Source organism: Paramisgurnus dabryanus, chromosome 1, assembly GCF_030506205.2.
Source record: "Paramisgurnus dabryanus chromosome 1, PD_genome_1.1, whole genome shotgun sequence".
NCBI classification, from domain to species: domain Eukaryota; kingdom Metazoa; phylum Chordata; class Actinopteri; order Cypriniformes; family Cobitidae; genus Paramisgurnus; species Paramisgurnus dabryanus.
Window position 1 is genome coordinate 23,075,147 of NC_133337.1, and position 20,706 is coordinate 23,095,852.

General features: G+C 36.3%; 1 protein-coding gene across 3 annotated transcripts in view; it reads right to left on the reverse strand.

Annotated features, from left to right (window-relative positions):
• Nucleotides 1-214: 214 nt before the first annotated feature.
• The window catches only part of LOC135752501 (snRNA-activating protein complex subunit 4-like), a 37,363-nt gene continuing 16,871 nt past the window's right edge, over nucleotides 215-20,706 (reverse strand). For 2 of the 3 annotated variants that reach the window (XM_065270987.2, XM_065270985.2), the window contains exons 14-26: nucleotides 19,291-19,397; nucleotides 18,994-19,088; nucleotides 14,686-14,780; nucleotides 13,285-13,367; nucleotides 10,685-11,185; nucleotides 10,521-10,607; nucleotides 7,479-7,623; nucleotides 7,063-7,133; nucleotides 6,905-6,970; nucleotides 6,771-6,806; nucleotides 6,481-6,511; nucleotides 5,881-6,392; nucleotides 215-539 (exon numbers count right to left, since the gene is read on the reverse strand). In XM_065270987.2, the coding sequence (XP_065127059.2) occupies nucleotides 510-539; nucleotides 5,881-6,392; nucleotides 6,481-6,511; nucleotides 6,771-6,806; nucleotides 6,905-6,970; nucleotides 7,063-7,133; nucleotides 7,479-7,623; nucleotides 10,521-10,607; nucleotides 10,685-11,185; nucleotides 13,285-13,367; nucleotides 14,686-14,780; nucleotides 18,994-19,088; nucleotides 19,291-19,397 (1,859 nt within the window). In that variant the 3' untranslated portion in view covers nucleotides 215-509. The remainder of the gene's footprint in view (nucleotides 540-5,880; nucleotides 6,393-6,480; nucleotides 6,512-6,770; nucleotides 6,807-6,904; nucleotides 6,971-7,062; nucleotides 7,134-7,478; nucleotides 7,624-10,520; nucleotides 10,608-10,684; nucleotides 11,186-13,284; nucleotides 13,368-14,685; nucleotides 14,781-18,993; nucleotides 19,089-19,290; nucleotides 19,398-20,706) is intronic. The other variant, XM_073814033.1, reaches the window with a different exon arrangement.

Sequence of the window (20,706 nt, forward strand, 5' to 3'; positions counted from 1 at the left end):
ATGTTTATGATTTTTTGTGTAAACAAATTATATGCTTTATAATTGAAATATTGCCATGATATTATAATGGATTTGCCAGTGTGAGATGTTTTCAATCGGACAGTTTAAACATGCATTTAGTGTGGGACTAAGCTTAAGGTCTGTCTGGGAAACAGCATCATGATCATATAATATAAAAGACTGCAATCATTTAAAATACATTTATTTTCATGACTTGGCAATACATTTTATTCAAAAACATAACAGAATTTTTTTTTATAAACAATTCAACAGTGCTTATGTACAAAACCATAACCTATTTTTTCTTCATTCAAAATAGCCAGAACCTACTTTGAATTTCCCTAACAAAAAAAAATGGTCTCTGATATCTAGGAAAATACATGTTAAAGCATTACATAACGTAACTTTAGTCTCAATGCTAGGGTAATTGTTGGTTATGATTAAAAAAGTAATCTGCCTTATTGATGTTTCCTGTTTGTACAAATTCCTGAAAATTGCGTTTCCAAAGCTTAGTTTTCATTTGTAGTCAGATCAGTCATCTGAAAGAGAAAGAAAACATGAACACAAAAAATAAACCAACCAAACAAAAGACAAAACTAAGGCCTGGTTTCACAGACAAGGCTTAGCTAAAGTCAGGACTTGTTTATAAAAGATGTTTACTGGTGTGTACTGTATCTTAAGACCAATCAAATTTTAAGATCTGACAGTGCAAGTTATTTTTATTAAGACACCTCAAACATGTGTCTTAGACAAGACTTAAGCCTTTAGTTCTAGACTGTGAAACCAGGGGTAAGTTTCTTTTAATGTTCACAAAAACATTGAAAATAAGCCATTATTTACTCCCCCTTGTAGGGCTCAAAATAGCCGGCACTGCAGTTATAAAAAAAAAAGAGCAAACAGTCTACTTAGTAACTTCCTTCCTATCATCTCTGATTCACGATATAAATGATTACAAATCAAATACTACATGGTGTCCTGGTATGCGGACATAGATGTAGGAAACATGTCTGTTAAGTTTAAGTTAGACACAGGAGCAGAAACAAATGTACTACCGCAGGCTGTGTACAAAACACTGAGGAGAAAAGCCAAGCATGAAAAACGAATAAACTTGCAACTGAAACTGACAAAAACGGTGTTGGTGGCGTACAGTGGAGTTAAGCTGAAACCAGAAGGAACAATCTCACTGGAGTGCTCCAATGATCAAACCAAATCCAACCTGTTGTTTTATGTGTCAAACCACTCAGACACAGCTATCCTAGGCAAGGATGCATGTGAAGGGTTAGGTCTAATAAAAAGGATGGACATTGATATGCTTGCAGTCAAGTGCTCCACTACAAAAGATGAGCTGCTAAAGCAACATGCAATTGTCTCTGAAGGACTTGGTGAGTTCTCAGGAAAACATCACATCAACATTGATCCTACAGTCACACCTGTCATTCATGGCTGCCAGGAAAGTACCACTGGCAGTAATGGATAGACTGAGAGACACGCTTGATGACCTGTTAAAAGCTGATGTTATTGAACAAGTGATTGAGCCAACAACATGGGTCAATAGTCTTATGATCACCGAAAAGAAAGACAAGAAGCTGAGGGTTTGCCTAGACCCTACTGACTTAAATAAGGCCATTTTAAGACAGCATTACTCAATTCCCACATCAGATGAGGTGTTGTGCAAACTCGCTGGTAAGAAAATCTTCAGAGTGCTGGATGAGAAGGACGGCTATTGGCAAATAGCTTGACATGGAGTCGTCGCTAATGTGCACTTTCAACACGCCATGGGGGTGCTGTAGGTTTAAGCGCCTACCATTTGGGATTGAGTCGGCAGCTTTTTCAGCAGCGCAAGTGTGAGACATTTGGGGACATCACGGGTGTTCATATTATCCCTTATGACATGATTATCGCTGCATCCACAGAAAATGAACACAGCAAAATTCTGCAAAAAGTGATGACTAGAGCAAAGAAAGCTAACGTCTAATTCAACTAAGAGAAGATCCAATACAAGGTAAACAGTGTCAAATACATGGGTCATATTGTGACCTCAGAAGGTGTCAAAGTGGACGATGCAAAACTTAAGGCAATAGTTGACATGCCATCACCCACAGACAGACCTGCACTGCAATACTTGGGATGATCAAGAATCTTGCACAATATATACCTGGAGAAGCGACAGCCACAGCGCCACTGAGACAACTGCTGAGAAAAGAAAGTGCATGGCAGGGGTGTCCAAAGTCGGTCCTGGAGGGCCTGTGTCCTGCAGAGTTTAGCTAAAACTTCCCTCATCACACCTGCCTCAAAGTATCTAGTCTGCCTAGTAAGATCTTGATTAGCTGGATCAGGTGTGTTTGAGATCACATCATCCAGAGCGCTAACTGACACAGAGAAAACCTATGCACAGATAGAGAAGGAGCTTCTCGCTATCGTGTTTTCAGTGAAGCACTTTCATCAGTACGCCTATGAAGTCAAGGTTAATGTGCCGTCGGATCACAAGCCTTTGGAAACGATCTTAAGAAAGCCTCTTGGAACAGCTCCATCCAGACTTTAGCGGATAATACTTCAGCTGCAACGCTATGACCTGAATGTAATCTACATGCCAGGTAGAGAGTTACTGATAGCAGACACACTCTCACACACAACAACACATGAGCAACAGAGGCAGGGTGATATATTTGACGAAAAGTGATCTATGCCCTTGGACAAAAGAGGCACTGAGCCCAGAGATTCTGATTCAGTTAAAACATGAGACTGCTGCTGCTGTTTTGTGGAGAGCTGAAGGGGGAGCGCGTTAGGTTCGAGTGAGTTGCAGCAGAGAGTGGATTAAACTCAAGGGAGTAAATGCGCATGGGGCAGTGAGGTAAACAAAAGCCTCCTAAGTGAAAACTGTGTAACACTAAAGTTGACTCGCTGTTTCTCGACGGCCCAATGGTTTAAGTTGATTTTTATTAAAGCAGTGTTGATATTTTTCGCTTCTGGGTCCTCTATGTTTCAGAACCAAACCAACAATATACAGTCAGATAACAACACCTGAAATATAGCTTAACGCACGATTTGCGTAGATTATGATAGCCTACATGTGTAAAAAGTAATGATTAAAAACTGTATTAAAGTGTGAACCAGTGACGTGCAATGTGCAGAACATTTCTTTTTAGAGGTCCACCCATCAAACACTTTCTGCCTCCCAATGATTAGTTCTACAGCATTTTTATACCATTTTATTTTTTGCGGACGACGCTTTTCGGGAATGAATGGTGGTAAGAAATGTAAGACTTGGGTAAATTAAATTTAAGCACTGGAGAGGGAGACGCGCACATCCAAACACTAGCAGGTGCCGGAATCCAAAAATACAACCAAACAAGACAAAAAAGAATCCGCACACTGAACTCACCAAAAAAATATTTAATCACTGAAGTAACGTTTCGGTCTACCACTCTTCTTCAGACTTCCTTTGAAAGAGGGCTTTGTGATGAAGCTTTGATTCAGATGATATGACAAGCAGTTTGGTCTTCACAAGGTTAAGCTGGAGATGGTGATCCTCATCCAGAGTAAGATGTCCCTCAGGCATGCTGAGATGCGGGAAGAAACCGTGGGGTCATCAGGGTGGAATGACAAGTGAAGTTGAGTGTCATCTGCATAGCAGTGGCAGGAAAAGCCATGTATTCGAATGACAGAACCCAGTCATGTAGATTGAAAAGAGCAGTGGTCCAATCATGGAGCCTTGAGGCACCCCAGTATTGAGACGCTAGGGTTCGCAGACGTCACCTATCCAGTATACCCTAAATTACCTACCTGAGAGGTACAACTTGAACCATAGAAGTGCTGTGTCAGAGACACCGATAGCAATGATGGGTCGAAAGGGGGATGTGGTGATTGACCGTGTCAAAAGCAGTGGATAGATCCAGTAAGATCAGCACAGATGATTTGGACTGAGAGCAGCGCAGATGATCTGGACTGACTGCTTTTGAAACCAGACTGATTGTTATCCAGGAGGTTATTTTGTGTGAAGAATGAGGAGAGATGGTTGAACACCACACATTCAAGAGTCTTGGCAATGAAGGGAATAAGAGAAACGTTCTGTAGTTTTTTAGCATAGCAGGATTGAGTTTGGGTTTCTTCAGCAGCTGGGTTAACTAAGCCTCTTTAAATGCTGCGGGGAAGGTACCAGTGTAAAGAGATAAATTGATAATGTGGGTGAGGGCAGGGATAAACAATGGAGAGATGGCCTGAAGGAGATGGGTGGGTATGGGATCTAACGGTCAGGTAGTCGGATGGTTAGAAGAAAAAACCTTGGAAACATCCGCTTCAGATAGGAGAGAGAAGGAAGGAAGAGAGCTAGCCTCAGAGGTTTGAACATGCGCAAGAAGCTGCGGCTCAGAGAACTGACTGCTGATAGTATTCGTTTTCTTCACAAAAAAGGAAGCAAAATCATCAGCCGTTAAGTAAGATAAAGGTGGAGGGCAGGTGGAAAAAGAAGAGTAGAGAAGGTTTTGAAGAGAGTGCAATAGTTAAGGTGAGTTGATGATTTTTGAATGATAGTATTGGGTCTTAGCAGAGATGACATTCGTAAATAAGGAGGCAAGAAGAGACTGATAGAGACAGAGGTCAGCAGGATCTTTCGATCTGTGCCCCTTCCTCTCAGCACCCCCGAGTCTGGAGCAATGCTCACGGAGAATCTTAGAAAGCCATTTTATTAATCTACAATTAATCGCATTTCTTACTTCTAGTCTTTATTCATCATCAGCAGCAGCAGCAATCTACGGGTCTTAACTGTAAATCCTCTACAATGTGCTGTGCTGCTTGTTGAAAACTGCTTCTGAGAAAGGTTCACAGATTCGCTGGCCGGGCAGATTATTGTGTGTTGATGAACTGCTCTGTATGCTTTTGAATCACTCTCACAGAACTTTGATGTCACACGTTGATCGTTCTGGTGAGTGTTGAAAGAAATCGAGAATGCCTATCAGCTTCATTATGCGACTGGACTAAAGCCGCCTTTCCACTGTACACAACATTCGGATACGACTGTCGGAGTTAGCCCCAAGTTGCAGTGGTAATGAAGTTTCAGTTTAATCCTAACATGGGAGAGAAGCTTATTTCACCACAAGAGACTTCATTCTAATATTCACCATAGTGTAAGAAATAAATGAATGCAACCATAAACAGCTATGCATATGACAAAGACTGTCAAGATTTTTTATATAAAATAGACATTAAATTAATAATGTTATGCTTATCATTAATTAATCATTATTTTTTAAGAATTCAAATATGTAACAGATGAACTTAAACAAAAAGATTAATTTTCACCTTGCACAGTGTGTTTTGATTGGATTAGGGCAGGGGTAGGCAAGTTTGGTCCTCAAGAGCCGCAGTCCTGCATATTTTAGCCTAAGCACTGATAATCTAACCTGATGTCTAAATCCTAAAGACATTGATTAGCTTGTTCAGGTGTGTTTGATTAGGGTTGGAACTAAACTCTGCAGGACTGCGGCTCTGTAGGACCGAACTTGCCTACACCCGGATTAGGGTTAGAGTATTTTGAGATAATTAAGATATTTTGAGAAATGATGGTAAACAAACAGCAGGTAGTGTCCATTGACTGCCATAGTAAAATATGATGGAATTGAATGGGTTCTGTCAACTCTGTGCTTACCATCATTTATCAAAATATTTTCTTCATCATTTATCAAGATACTTCCAAAATATTTTTTCCTACTATTAAAGTCAATGGTCACTATCTGCTGTGTGTTTACCATCATTTCTCAAAATATCTTCTTTTGTGTTCATCAGAAAAAAGAAATGCATACAGGTTTAGAACAACATGAGGATGAGTAAATTATTACATAATTTAAATTTTAAGGTGAACTATCCCTTTTAGTGTTAACTTACTGCAGCTGGTGCCTCGTTATTTTCTCCCACATGCTTGTCCATAACTGGATCGTCATTACATAGAGGTGAATCTGGCAATTCCCAATTCTTGTATGGGTTTATGGTGGCTAAAAGGGCAGGTAAGGTAAAGCATGACAAGAATCGAGCTTTTAACCACAGGTATGCTGGATTTGTGGCAAACCTTTCTGCAACCAGTTTGTGAATGCCCTCTTCTTGTTCTTTCTCTCCATTGCCATTCTGGTAGTCGTGTGGTAAGATATGTGCTGCAGCTGTAAGCAGAGATTGTTTAGCCTTGAGCAATGAAGTCAGTTTTGTGACACTGGCAGCAGATGGTGGGAGGTAAGGCAAAGTGATCTCTAGATGTGGCAGTGAAATTCCACCGTTTCCATTCATCCAGTCATTTACTTCAGATTGATGATCAAAAAATAATAAGTTTGTATCGAAGTTCAAAGTATCAGAGGGAAGATCAGGAATAGAGATTGATGGTTTACTTGGTTTTCCAACTTGAGGCACTGTGATTGAGATACAGAAGTAGACTGCTGTTGAAAAGAGCAATTTATGGATATAAAAAATATATATAACAAGTGTAACCACAAATACCGGTTTGGGGTTTGGATTTAGACCCTGGCATCTGAAAAATAAACATGGAAAAGACAGTTAGCAGGATGGAGTGAAAAGTAAATGCTTTTATCATTACAAAAAATAATACATCATATTCATAACCCTAACATTATACTGTCATAACCAGGCATGGAGCAACAACTTTCTATTTATGTCAAACTTGTTTGTCGACACTAAACTAGACCACAGACAGTTAGATCATATTTAATGTTTAAAGTATATTTTTAGCCCAACTAAATAATCATGTTTAAGACAATAAAGTTATTTACAAAATTTGATCCTTTACCACTTGTATGGCACAAAAACTTAAAAAAAAAAAAAAACTTAGATTAACATGGAGGTGATTTTACAATGCTCGATTAACAATACGTCTGTGCTTAAAACATTATTTTTCGAGAAATACCCTAAGTTTTCTTTTTTGCTGAACTTTAATGACATTCTTGCAAGCCTCTGCATCGATGTGGAGAGTCTGTAAAGAGACAACACAGCCATATAAAACTCAACATGAACAAATCACAATTACAAGGAGACAAAAAATGACAACAAAAAGTTTAGATTTACTTTGAAGAAAAATGAAAACACTTGTGTCTTCAGGAGAGGGATCTCTGCTGCTTTTCTTCCAATGATTTCAGCTGTAAAATTATAAACATAAAATAAATTGACAAATGTATAAACTGATTCTCACAAGAATTGAGATTTATGTGAATAATGCCCTAACAGAACTGGAAAAATAACCTAAGCAAAAAATTAAAATGTCATAATGAAAAACATTAATTTTATGATTAATATGCAGTGACTCTTTCTTTCTGTGAATTGCAGTAGAAAAGAACACAAGTGGTGTTTCTCTTTTGAATTCCTCATGATATAAAAAACAAAATAACTTTTAACAGAATTTAAACAGCCATCATTCACAGTTTCAGGTTCTCCTCATAACTAAAAATGATCAGGTTTGTGATAAATGAACCCATGGTCTGTACCTTCACAAAGCTTCTGTTTATTTGCTTCCACAGGCAGTATCACATTACCAATCCATGGGGTGATCCCTTTAAGGAGCTCATAGTTAAGGCTGGACCAGTTCTGGGCTTGTCTTTTCTTTTTATCTTTTGGAGATTTCCTTTTGTCCTTTAGACCATTTTGAAAATAAGTGTAGCATTAATATTACAGTATGAAGAACAATGAGGAACAATGAAGATACAATTAAAATATGTTTAGATATTACAAGTATCTAATATACAAGGAATAAATGAAGATAGGCGGTTTGCAGTGATGGGAACAATGCGAACAAGTTGGCCCATCAATAATTATATATAATGTTTATCTTCAGTATTTATGTAAATTTTTTGTGTTATATTATTAGGAATGAAACTAAAACAAAACTGAACAAGGCGGCAATCAGTGTACATTTACTGTATTGATTTTCTTCTCTTTTAAATTATTAGAATAATTTTATAATGTATGTGTTTTGCTACCACACATTTCTACTTTATTTGTTAATATTAAATAAATTATTTCAGTTAAACTTGGCATAGTGATATGGAACTGTGATGCAGTCGACAGTATCTACGTCATAGGTGTGCACTGACTGAAAAATGCACACCCATAGAGAGTTTTGCAACAAATGAGAATTAAACGTTAAACAGATCTGTGGTATAAAACATCAATTAAAAGAGCATTTATGAACTCATAACCAGTGCTACACACTTTTTATAAATAAAACAGATAAATTACAAAGCTGTGGATAGCACAGATCACGCTTCTGCACCTTTGTGCACAGTGGAGTTCAGGTGTGCTTTTAATCCATAGCCTCTCAGCAAGTAGGGATGCGTGGGACACAAACTAATGCGGAGTTAATTATAACAAGGACTGTTTAACATTGTTGCACAGGGTTGAGCGAGTTGTTTTTCCGTTATTGTTTTCACGCAGCCAGAAAAACAAAACTGAGATCTGCTCCAAATTGAGGTCTCCCCCAAATTTATGTAAAGGTATGTTTTTTTCCATATAGTCATTGATGAAAGAGTGTTTTGGTGGCATTCAAGTAATTTTTTCGGTTTTTGCGTTGGGTGTGTAAGATACCAAAACCAATGTTATGTCATCTTAATCAGTGTCTTGTTGACTAAAACATAGCATCATTTTGAAATATGTCTGCAGCTCTTAGCAACTTTTTTGGTAGGCCTGAAAATATTTTGACCCAGCGGGGTTAATTATAATGCTGTGTTACAACTAACCCACCAGCACTTACCATAAAAAACAGCTAACATTAGCGTAATTCTTGTCATTGTTTTAAATAGGCTACACCCAAATGATTGTGCTGTCTGCCAACAAGAGACTTATTTTCATTATCTCAGAATTTGATTGAGACTTTTTACAGACTGGGTCACACATAAAAATGTTTTTTTGGTCATACTGTAATTGTGCTGCTTTTTCTCACATTTAGACATTTTTATCCATTTATAATTGAATTAAGGTTAGATAAGGGATGAATAGTGTGAATACCTGTCTGTTATAGACAGACATATAAAACAATATCCACTTCAAGTATATAGACAAAATATAATAGTCAACATTTCAACTGGATCAAAAAAGTTCTTCAAATTTGTCTCAAGACAATAACATGTATTGTTTAAAATTTTAGACGACTTTTAGGAAAGGTTTTGATCCACTTGAAATGTTGACTAGTGTAGTAGGGTTAGGGTTAGGGCAAATTGCCTGTTACAATTAATCCCAGCTATGGGATAAAGTTTGCACTTGTGTCATGTTTGGTGTAATTGTCAAAGAATGGTAAGTACTAGAAACAAACTTTAAATGTTCATTTGTAAATGAAACGATCACTTTGTAAGGACTGAATTCTGGTTAAACCAGAACGAAGCATACATTGTTTTTAGCTGCCAATGTAGCTTAATTGTATAAGTCAAAATGAGACCATTGACTACAAAATAAACAAGGGATGGGAAATGATAGCTTACTTTTTAATAATAGTATGATTATATTCCAAGGCTGAAACGTTTAGTCAACATTATCATCAACACAGACAAACTGTCAAAGAATATTTCTGTGATGGAATAGTCTTTGATTTCATACCACCTAATTGTAAGGGTTTGACCACTGGAGCACAAGACTGGAATGTAGCTCTCCAGGATGCAATCCAGTTGGTGATGGGATTTTTGATTTATCCAAGTGATTTGTTGATTTACTAGTGTATACACGAACCCCCTGCAATGAACCACCAGAGATTTGCAAACCCTAAAGTGCTGTTAGCCGCATCTGAACATTGTATTTGGTTGTGTCATTATTTTTGTTTAGTACTGCAAATGATTTAATTTTGACTATGTAATAAACTGTAATAATACAGAGAAGATCTCATAATATCTAATAGATTGGACAAAAATGTGCTGTCACTGCTAAATCTATAATAAAATTCACATTGCATTTGAAAGATAACTAACTGCAAATATTTAAGTTTTCGACGTAAACCAAGTCTGAAAGTCCACTGAAAGCATATACGGATTTATTTTTTACAAAGTATGTTAAAAGCACACATTATTTGGCAATGTGCTTGTGAAACAAATACTACTTTTTTTTCTTTAAATGTAAAGTTGAGTTCTATTAGCTTGTGCACAGAGCTAATCTCAGGGTCAAATCATAATAAGCCTTACTAAAAGAACGACTTAAGTACTAGACTTAAGACTTGGGCATTTAAGTAGTAAACATTACTGCTGTGTGCAAACATTACAGGTGTGCAAACATTACAAGTGCACCATTTAGCCCTGGATTTCACAAACAGAATTGAATTAATGAATGGTATAAATGATGGTGCATATTTATTTTAAGAAACGTCAGCACAAGCTGTTTTAAGTTAAGACAGCTCAAACAAGAGTTTTAGTCTTGGACTACAATTAAGCACTCTTTGGGAAACCGTCTATGTACCTGTACTTTTATGTGTTTGGCCCTTTACAATCCTAATGTAATGTCTTATATATTAATATTATATCAGTGATAATCCTGTGATAAATATACTATACCTTTTTATTTACAGATGTTGCCTTCCCCTGCATTAAGTGTTTAACATCATTCGCAGGCACCTTAATCAAGGTTTTCTCATTGTCAGCCTACATGTATGAAATGAGATTCAGTATTAGTACACTGACATATAGTTGGCACTAATTTAACTTATAAAAAATCATACCGGGTTCGGCAAGACAGTAGCATCAATCCCCACGTAAGTTCTCTCCACGTTTCCAAAATGGTCTAAATTGGTATTGCGGACCAGACTGGGCTCGACTGGAGGACAGATGCTGTTCTTCGATCGATTGCGACCACTGGTAGTTGGTTTATTAGGTTCCTTTAGATCATCCCCATTGGTGGACAGACTCACCCATAGAGTCCTAACAGTTCCTACAGGACAAACCGATGGCTTTGTATTTAAAGGAATCCAATTCTTTATGTCTGGCTGTATGTAGTCCTTGACTCGTGTTTCCTGCAGTAAATCCTCATGTGAAGGGACATCTGCTTCAGCATCACTATCCTTATATTCAACTTTTACTTGCTTTCCATCCTCGGAGCTTAAAGTGATTTTGATCGCTTTCATTTTTTTCTGTATCACCTTTCGTCTCTTTGTTTCTTGTTGAACTGTTGAGGTTAACTTCACTTGTTGAACTGGTTTCCTTTTTCTGCTATAGCCTTGATTCTAAACAAAAAAACAAAACAAAGTGTCCATTATTATATTGAAGGCCTGGAACGATTTCTTGAGTTTTTGTACACAAAACTTTGTTTAGTCCATTTAATTACAGGTTACATGAGGTTATATTAATCAATGGATCAACATTACTTTACTTTGTTTTACTCTTGAATCTTGTTTTCTTACTGGATTGAGCTCATATATTTAAAACTTCATATTTCCACAGCAAAATTGAGTCCAAATTTGTGATATAGATTAAATTCTGCTTTTTAAAATGTGTCATCTGCTAGTACTGCGTGTCTCTTCAGTGAATATGTTTTGCGGTTTAACATACTACTAGGGGTGGGCGGTATGACCAAAAATCCATTTTATTTCATGGTATACATGTTTTTCAGTTTATATAGTTTTTGGAATATTAAATTTGGCACTCACTATCGCTTTCAACTAAATGCTCATCACAATTTTAAAATATGGGCAAGTTAAAGTAAGTGTTAAATCTTGTTTATAAATCAGTTATTACGTTAATAGACTATTGAAATTATAGTAAGCATTGTATTTATGTATACAGTACATTAACTCTTTCACCGCCAGCATTTTTTAATAAAGTTGCCAGCCAGCGCCAGCGTTTTTCATGATTTTCACCAAAGTTGAATGCCTTCCAGAAAATTTTCTTCTTTAAATATATAAACATACAATATACCAAATGAAAGAACAGACCCTCTGCTTTCAAACAAAAAACAAAAAACGTTTCATCCTACCTTCAGTGGTTCTTTTGTAATCAGCTTTTGAATATGGGTAGGTTTCTGCAAAAACACCACATTTTGAGCAAAAAGCAGAGATAATTCCATTTTTGTGACCGACTTTTCATAGAGATCCCATTCAGAGCGATCTTTAAAACAGACACGGACATGCAGCAGCTTGCCATAGGGCAATACTTCCGGTTTTAAAAAGTTGTGGAAGGGCGCCACCTACCTGGTGGATAATAGCGGTATTGCGGAAAGACGGAAAATCTCGTCATTGGCGGGGAAGCGTTTTCTCTTAACTCTTTCACCGCCAGCGTTTTTTTAAAAAGTTGCCAGCCAGCGCCAGCGTTTTTCATGATTTTCACCAAAGTTTAATGCCTTCAAGAAAATGTTCTTCTTTAAATATATAAACATACAATATACCAAATGAAAGAACAGACCCTCTGCTTTCAAACAAAAAAAACCGTTTCATCCTACCTTTAGTGGTTCTTTTGCAATCAACTTTTGAATATGGGTAGGTTTTGCAAAAACACCATATTTTGAGCAAAAAGCAGAAATAATTCAATTTTTATGACGGACTTTTCATAGAGATCCGATTCAGAGCGATCTTTAAAACAGACACGGACATGCAGCAGCTTGCCATAGGGCAATACTTCCGGTTTTAAAAAGTTGCGGAAGGGCGCCACCTGGTGGATAATAGCGGTATTGCGGAAAGACGGAAAATCTCGTCAATGGCGGGGAAAGAGTTAAAAATAGGCACTATGTAAAATGAAAAAGGTATGAATGTATGTTTTCTATTAGACCTTAACGGTTGCATATTATCTTTCTGATCAAAGATGTTTGTACTATGAGCAAATGGCACATCAAACTATATTGTTCAAGCAGCACACATGTCACTGATATAAACGAATGAGTTTTGTCTTCAGAAAATTGAAGTTCAGAAAACTATTAGCATTATGTGCGAGAAGAGCTTTCTTTTTGTTCTCACTTGTTATGAGTTGATTATTTTACATGTTTCTACATCACTGTAATGAGGGGGGTTAGGCCACGCCCACTTATTTACGTTCTGCAGTATTCATGGAATAAAAATCTGTTACGTCTGACATTTTATTTCACGGTAACGTAATATACCGTGATACCGCCCAGCGCTACATACTACAAGTGTGACACTCGTGGATTTATTATACGAGCAGGTGAACGTATAAACCTTATCTCCAGAGCTGCTCTAAGAGTTTATTTTACCAGTTTATCTTGATAAAAGTGCAGGCCCTAGAAATCAGTCGTCTATTCCATACAGCAAAATAAACTATAGCTCCAGCCCTATTATATAGAAAGTTACAAGCATATTAAATGTAATGAGCCTACAATTTGTGTTAGTTGCTTCCACTTGCTCTGGCACTGGGTGTCAATACGGTTTGGGATCTCGGAAGCAATTTTTGTCCACTTGCCTAAAGTTTAAAACAAGAAAAAGAGAAACAGAGCTGTACGTCACCTCAGGATGATCTTTAAATACAAATCTATGCAAAATTCAGTTTACACCAAATTTACTTGAATGTTTGGTAGCACTTTACTTGAAGGGGTGTTCATAAGACTGACATGACACCTTCATAATCATGACATGACACGTGCCATGAACATGAAGGAGATTTTATGCACGTTTATGACAACTTTAAGTGTCATTCGTTCAATTATATCATTTTGCAAAGATGACATTGTTTGAGATGTCTTTGTTAGGACAACTTGACATAAACTAATACATCATACGTCATAAATCTTGTCATAAACATGACATAGCAGATTAATTATCAAACTTAAGAAACTACCTAGCTTTATGGGTTAACATAACATTAAACTGTCATTTAAATGTCATTAAGGGTTAATACTGTGTCAAATAATTTTAAATACCTTAAAAACATCTAACAGACTATATAAGATTATACTTTATGTATGTGGACTATACATAAGAAACTGACAACTAACAAAACTTGTTCTTCTTCACACAGAGGGTTCTGAAATTTTCTGACATAGAAAAACAAAACATATAATTAATTAATTAATTTAATGTAATTAACCGTTGTCCAGCGATATGGTCAAATTAAATTTCATTTAATTTTCGGTGAATTGGTCTGCAAATGCAATAAATACATTTTTTATCAATTTGAATTATTATTATTATTATTATTATTATTATTATTATTATTATTATTATTATTGGATAATTGATTTTATTTCTTAAACACAAGGGGAAACTTAAAAAAAAACTTAGTGTCATGAATATTTTTCAGTTCATAGTTATAAAACTATATGACATTTTAATGACAAATTCAATTTGTATCACTAAAAAGTGGTCAGTCATGTTGTCATGACAAGTTATGATGTACTGGTTAATGTTAAGTTGTCATAACAAAGACATGTCACACAATGTCGTCTCTGCAAATAAAATGACATAATTAAATGAATGACACCTAATGAAAGTTGTCATAAGTGCGCATAAAATCTTCTTCATGTTAATGACACTTGTCAGGTCCTGATTATGAAGTTGTCATTAAAGGGATTTTAAGTATCAAAATAATGACTTTAGCAGCATGTGCAATTTTAGAAAAATGAAACCATTTTAATAAGACCAGAAACTGCAATGCAATGAAGTTATTTAATTACATAGCAAAATAAAATAACCACATATAAAAATGTCTGAAGTGCAATAAAAGATACACACAGGACTTCTTTAAACAGTGTAGACAGTCCAACAAAACACTTACAACTTACCAGCGCCATATTTCTCAACTTTTTGTTTTAGTAGCTCCACCTCCTCTATGCTCCAAGCACCCTTTTTGACATTCTCCTGAAGACAATCAAGATACCTGAGATGAAAAAAAGATTTGAATTACCAAATGGCCTAAGTAGATGTTACAGAGTGTTTCCAATTCATTACTACAATCTTATTTGTTCTACAATAGTCTCAGACTGAACTGAATATTTTTTATACTTCTGCTATCAACAAAAACAGGTGGTGTTGTGATTGTGTGTGTAGTAAATGCCGCTCCATCTGAAAGCAGATGATGGCGATTTACTACTAATCACGGAGCCGGCTTTACTAATGAAAAAATTTTTGGCCAGCTTCAAAACACGCTGTTTCTGCATATCTCATGTTAATCTTGAGTACCTACAGAGTAGTATTACATCATTCATATATTTAAAGAGTTTTAGTTATATCAGATTTTTTTATGAATAAACCCCACCCCCTCACGGCGTACCGTGGGAGAAGCATTCACAAGCAACACACACACAAAACGCTATCTCTAGATAACTTATGATTCACTACATGTTCATGTAATTTAAATGATATGCACTTACGCGCCGATTGCCAACAAAACACAGACAATTTATAGAGTTTTACAACAAAATCCAGCATTAAACAAACACACACATAAGCAAAACCTAACCTTGTCTTAAGCCCTATTCGGACGGGATTAGTTTTACAGGGGGACCTCTGAGAAAATCGTGCTTCTCAGAGGTCCTCTGTGTTTTTAATCCCGTCCGAATCGGCCATGTCTGTGTTTTTCTCTGACGACCTCCGTAAAAATTCCAGAGCAATTTACCTACTGTTTTTCGCCGAACTCAGAGGTCCTCTGAGAAATTTAATCCCGTCCGGATGCAAATGTCTGTGTTTGCCCGCAATATCTTTTGAAAACGCGGTTTATTTCGTGTTTTGGCCAACTTGATCTGCCGTAAGGTCTTACTAATGCGCGTATATTGTATTTCCTGAGTCCCATTCATTCAGATATGAATGTTTTTTCGCATTCGGCAAAATAAAGTAATTAAATCAAGACGAGCTGAATATCATACACTGTTAAGACTAAACACTAATATATCATTAACATTATAAGAAACTCCGTTCAAAGTTGTTCAACTCCGGAATGGTAATGTTAATTAATAAAGATATTAAATTGTATTAATCATTATTTCTTCATTATTTTGTGTTTGTTATAAGCAGACAGTTATATAAAACACGTAGGCTAATGTAACTTTAGTAGGATTTGTAAATTTATTTTGATTTGTTAAAAATAAATTAATAAATTACATGTTCTGTCATGATTTTACATTTAAAGCAAAATATTAAACATTACAAACACGCGTATCCAGAGCACGCGCTACTGCAACGCCCAAATGCATGAAACAGACACTCCCATCTCTGGAATAGCCTGCATCATTTTAATCCCGTCCGAATCGGTACATAAAATCACAGACGTCCTGGGGGACACGCTGAAACTCAAACGTCGTTTGGAAAACTAATCCCGTCCGAATAGTGCTTTAGTTGAATAATGGTAGTCTACCCGCATTCACAAACATACAAAAAGTGCTAGACATTCTGAACATCTCAGTATCATAGAAATTCCTCCCTTAGAAATGTCCGCCAGAAATGGCCCAATCTGAACAATGGATGCAAATTACGTAAAATGCATCTCTCTCACTCAATTCCCTCCCCTTTAAAATAATTTGCATACATCCGTCCTCTCGCCTCGGACGGGAAGTAATTTGCAGCAGTGTTTGCTATAGCTGACTTCTTATAGTCGAGGATTCAACGATTCAATTCGGAGAGGTCTGATTCGACTATGAACCTCATAGTCAAATAGTAGGGAAGTAGACGTGTAACCAATGAGCAGCAGTACTGAGAAGTTTACCGCATGGATGACAACCGCAACAACCGTGCTTTTCACATTAAATTCATATATAGCTATGCCCTTCTTATTTTTCACATCATATACAAAAAAGGCAAAGAAAGAATTAAGAGAGCAACTTGTTTTTCGTACATTAATTTAACTGATTAACACAAATAGAAAGCGCCGTAATATAACTGATTGCTTACCAGCATTAAAACCACTTTAGTTTTTTTCTTTGTGTATCTACAGCGTCCGCTCCGTAGATTAGGAAACTGCAGCCAATAACGCCGGTTGCTTTGTTATTAACTGACTGAACACTTGACTCTTACCTGGACATTTAGATATGAAAGTTTTTCATCAACAGTAGGTGCGTGAAACATTATAAACATTGAAAATCACCTGCGACTCGACTGTTTCAGTACGTCCACTATGTTGCAGAGAGTCCGCTTAATTAACGGCTTTTCGTTCAGTCCACGTGAACTAAACATTTGTGTTCTGTAATTTTTTACTCGCATAGGCTATATTTCTACATATTTTTGACCAAGTAACAATCGGATATAATGTAAGTTGTTTTGTAATGCAAGTTTATTTTAAATTGTTCTGAAATGATGACCAATCTTTCTGACTTAAAAAGATCTATCCAGCATAATTTAGCCAAAATAATGATTTATTCATTTTCATACTTTATAAATACACATTAATTCATCTACTAATATACTATTGAAAATGCCATAAATAAATTTTCATTGCCTTCTGTACAGGTGCATAAATACTGTCTTAATTTTATTTTCTTTTAGACACTGCTTTGTTCTGTATTTAAATTCCTTCACCGCGACAGCCCTAGCTGCTATCTAAAAAAAAAAGGTTCGACTATCAGTCGACTTTGGCAAAATCTAACAAATCAGATTCAACTATGAAAATCCTTAGTCGAAAACAGCCCAAGTGTTCGCAAAGTTCAAGGCGAAATGGCGAGTCAAATTCCGAGGTGTGCACTTCTTTCTGTAACATTTTGGTCTGTCCGTGTTCTAAAGACAGCAAAGTTTACATTCTTTTGAGTGGCAGCAAAGGCAGCCAATCAGTGTCAAGTGCTTCCATTTCATATTGAGGTTGCCAGTTAAGCAGAGAGGGATGTCAAATAGTTGCAAAACCACACGTTTAAAACCCCCCACTATTATATATCTTTCTGAGAGAGGTTTTTAGGAAACATCTAAGGCATTACAGACCCAACCAAAATTTTGCTGTGTACATGTCACATCACAGAACAAGGATAAATACCCCATTCAATCATTCAATGTCACCTTTGAAGTGCCCATATAAGGACTTCCACTGTACTTCCTGTATATGAAACTTTTATGTTAAAAAAAAACTCTTAGAAACTTGTTTGAACCCTAGTGAAGTGCATTCAGCACAAAAATACTCACACTCACCCTAACCCTAACTTCCATTGCTTTTTGACACTCTGAAATTTAAGTTATTCATATATTCTTATTCTGTGACAACGTATTTACCTTGTGATGTTTTTTTTTTTGTAGTGTACATTTGTGTACATAAAACCTTTTTGATTTCTATTTACAAAGACAAACTCTAACTTGGTTTTATAAGTGTGAGCCAATCAACACTTTGAATGCACTCAAGAGGACCAATCAGGATCAGATTTCTCTCTCACACATACTTGTTTTTATAGATTTAAATTTGTAGTCCATTTGGTTTGTACCAGGAAGGTTATATTTTAACCTTGATCCATCCCGAGTACATGTATTTAGTTAAATTTATGAGCTAGAAACTTTTTTTTGTCTTAAATGTCTTACAATATTAAGCTTTATAGGTCAAATACTAATACTAATTTTATGTTATATCATAAGTAAACTCTTTGTTTCTTGAAAATTATTAAATCAATTAAAGGGATAGTTCACCTAAAAATTAAAATCCTCTTAACATATACTCACTCTCATGTTGGTACACACCTGTATAAATGTCTTTGTCCTAATGAACACGGAAAAAAATAGTTTGAGGAATGTTTGTAACCAAACCGTTCATTAGCCCCATTCACTTCCATGGTATTATTTTTTCCTCCCATGAAAGGCAATGGGGCTCATGATACGGTTTTAATTATTTGTCAAAATAGAATAATTTCAAGTAGATAGTGATTTTAGAATTTTTTATCTTTATTTTTACATTTTTTATCTACAGTTGATCGCTTAAAAAAAAAAAAACATCACAAATCTAAGAGGATTTTGATATTCTATATATGGAAAAGATTTAGGATCTCTGTCATATTTACGTATAAAAAGACTTTTCCCCATATAATTTTTGCTATATTGAATGCAAAAATTTAATAACTCAAAACTACTCAGAATGCAGACAAAATAATGTATTTTTAAAAAGTAATTCTATTTAATATTTGAAGCCATACCTGTCACGACAAGCACCGTCTGTCCTGCCTGGCACTTCTGTTCTGATTTTTCCCCATTCTTTTGTGCCATACTTGGCGACAGCATTCCTTAACAACTGATAATAAGAGAAGTTTGCTAAAGTTATGATTCTCCCACATTATAATGCAAAAATACTTTTTTTGAGATTCAAACCAATTCAGAAAAAAATCAGGCAAATGGGAAAATTTGAAACATAAGCCATGTAATAATTCACATTTTAAATTATATTAGTAGCTTTAAATTGAAGTAGGACTACCCAAAATGATGCTAATTCATACCTGGTCTTCTTCCTTTGACCAAGGGCCTTTCTTTATAGAGGGATCGAGAGAAGATGTCCAACGGTATAACAATTGTGATGATTCACGACCCATCATGAAGTACGACACTACAGGGAAAAAAATACCACAATTGGTTTCCATAATGCAAGATAAGAATTACAAATACCTAAAGTAAATGATTTCTGTCTATTAAAAATTAAAAAAAAAATTCTTCTCTCTAGAGAAAGCTGTGAGAACGGTTTAAATTACTTTGATTTACTATACATGTCATATTAAGAACACTGTCATTGCTGCTGTCATCCATTGTCGCTGAACTTTTTTGACAGCTATTAGCTGTAAAATTAGGGCTGCAACAACGAATCGATTAAATCGATTAAAATTGATTACTAAAAGTGTTCGCAACAAATTTCATAATCGATTCGTTGTGTCGCATGACGCAGAGACGTAAAAAAAAAAAACTTCAGTTAAGCGCGGAGCGGAGTGAACACACTCGCACTGCATCCAAAACTGCCTAATTCCATACTATGTAGTAGGCAAAGAGTACGAGAAGTAGTGCTTTTTGCCTACTATATAGTATGGAAGTATGCGGTTTGGGACGGAGCATCGGTCTCTCTCGCGCATTGTTGCTTGCACAGTTCGGCGCCTCATAGACAGGGCGGAGAAATGACAGCGCGGCGGAGAAAAGATAAAAAAAACAGCAAAGGTAGAGGAAAACCACATGTCAGTGTTTTACTCCTCCCAAACGTAAGCGCGTCACCTGGAAGTTATAGCCGGCAAAGAGGTAAACAAACAAAGACGACACGCTTATGCTTTATGGAGCGACGACAGCGAGTTTCTAGAACGAATAAAAAACTCCAATGATATTAAACAAAGAAATAAAACGTTGAGAGAGAGTTGTATGGACGCTTTTCCCCGTCATGGACCTGTATGTTAAATCATCGCGCCGTCACTCTCCTGCTGTTCTGTACTGCGCGCTCCAGCTCATGCCGAGCCATAGATATGTACACTAGATGTCGCCTTGGCTACGGCAGTTCATTGGACCGAATTCGTCAAACAGAGCCGCCATCTTGAAACAGGGGAATCCCACATAAGCGTCATTGTAGGCAATGGTGTAACAGAAATAAAATCACCATAAATCATCATGAACGCAATTTTCTTGGTTTTCTTTGGGTTCGTTTCAACAGTCAGACATGTATTTAGCATTTAGTACAGGAAAAAAAATAAAAGTTTTGATTTTATGAAAATTTACTTTTTCTAACTGTAATGCATAGTGCTAGTAGCCCTTTCATCCATGCGCAGCACAAAAGTCCGGCATCGTTCATGAATTCGAAGTACAGGCGGAGATAGCAGCTTTACCTAGATACTTCCTATGACAAGACCCCTGTTCTAAGATGACGGCGGTTTTGACGCATGCTC